General features: G+C 33.0%; 1 protein-coding gene across 1 annotated transcript in view; it reads left to right on the plus strand.

Annotated features, from left to right (window-relative positions):
* LOC106537257 (heat shock 70 kDa protein 12A) overlaps positions 1–1,413 on the plus strand; it is a gene marked incomplete in the record, with an annotated part of 11,926 nt that overhangs the window by 4,929 nt on the left and 5,584 nt on the right. The window contains 1 exon segment of the mRNA XM_014034644.1: positions 780–1,051. Within this exon segment, the coding sequence (XP_013890098.1) occupies positions 780–1,051 (272 nt within the window).

Raw genomic sequence — 1,413 nt, forward strand, 5'->3', positions numbered from 1 at the left:
TTGGGTTATATCTAACTGTTCTAACTGTTGGGTTATATCTAACTGTTCTAACTGTTGGGTTATATCTAACTGTTCTAACTGTTGGGTTATATCTAACTGTTCTAACTGTTGGGTTATATCTAACTCTTATAACTGTTGGGTTATATCTAACTCTTATAACTGTTGGGTTATATCTAACTCTTATAACTGTTGGGTTATATCTAACTGTTATAACTGTTGGGGTATATCTAACAGTTTGTGTCATTTTTAAAAAAAAATGTTTCTTGTAAGTATGTTTTAAATCCAAAAAACCTACAATATACTTAAATTCATTCACACTATGATTTTTTTAATCCCTGATATAAATGTTTGCATACTTACCACTTAATGGCACCCCCCTTTGTTGTCAGACTCACAGATAAATAATCTTAACCCCCAGCACCACCCTGCGGGCCTCCTTCACCCCCTTTTTATCAACCAATAGAAATAGTATTAAATGAACTCACTAATAATATAATCAGATATAAATCTGTGAGTCTCCAGAAACTGACAGAATCAGTTTAAAGGTTCATTTGAGTTAAAGTGAAACCAGGAGGTAAAGATGAAATGTGAGGACAGGTGGAAGAGAGGAACAAGGTCAGCAGGTCAACATGCAAGTCACATACAATATAAGAACTGCAATATAACATACAAACAGGAAAATGTGAAGTTAAGGTTATAAATGTTTAAAATTTTGTAAAATAAAATTGTTCTGTAAGATGGTACTTAGTTATATTTTGATGAWTTCTCTCCTGAATTAGGTGGCTCACATGTAATAGCCATAGACTTTGGAACATCATACAGTGGATACGCCTCCAGTCTCACACCCAGAGGGACAGAAAGTCATTCTGTTATTAAAAGATGGGAAAAAGAACTGAACACCCCAAAGATGCCAACCTGCATCCTCTTTAATGAAAATGAAGAATTTATGAAGTTTGGTTATRAAGCTAAAACAGCTTACATGAGCATGACAGAAGAAGAAGCAAAGAAACATTACTTCTTTCAAAACTTCAAGATGGCTCTGTATGATCATGTGAGTACTGATAAATACTTTAAAATGTTTAACAGTACAGWATACACAGCAGTACACAGCAGCAGAGGAGGAAGGTTGAGGAGGTGGAAGACATGATTTATTGGTTCTGACACTGAAATCAGTTTGAAATAAAGTTTTTGGTAAAGATTAATGAGATTTTCTYTTTACATCTATAATCATGCAAAATGGGGGGAACTATGTAACTTACAGACACTCTGTACAACTTGACATACAGGTGCTGGTCATAAAATTAGAATATCATGAAAAAGTAGATTTATTTCAGTAATTCCATTTAAAAAGTGAAACTTGTATATTATATTCATACATTACATACAAACTCATATATTTCAAATGTTTATTTC

This window comes from Austrofundulus limnaeus, unplaced genomic scaffold (genome assembly GCF_001266775.1).
Source record: "Austrofundulus limnaeus strain Quisiro unplaced genomic scaffold, Austrofundulus_limnaeus-1.0 Scaffold2207, whole genome shotgun sequence".
In the NCBI taxonomy this organism is placed as follows: domain Eukaryota; kingdom Metazoa; phylum Chordata; class Actinopteri; order Cyprinodontiformes; family Rivulidae; genus Austrofundulus; species Austrofundulus limnaeus.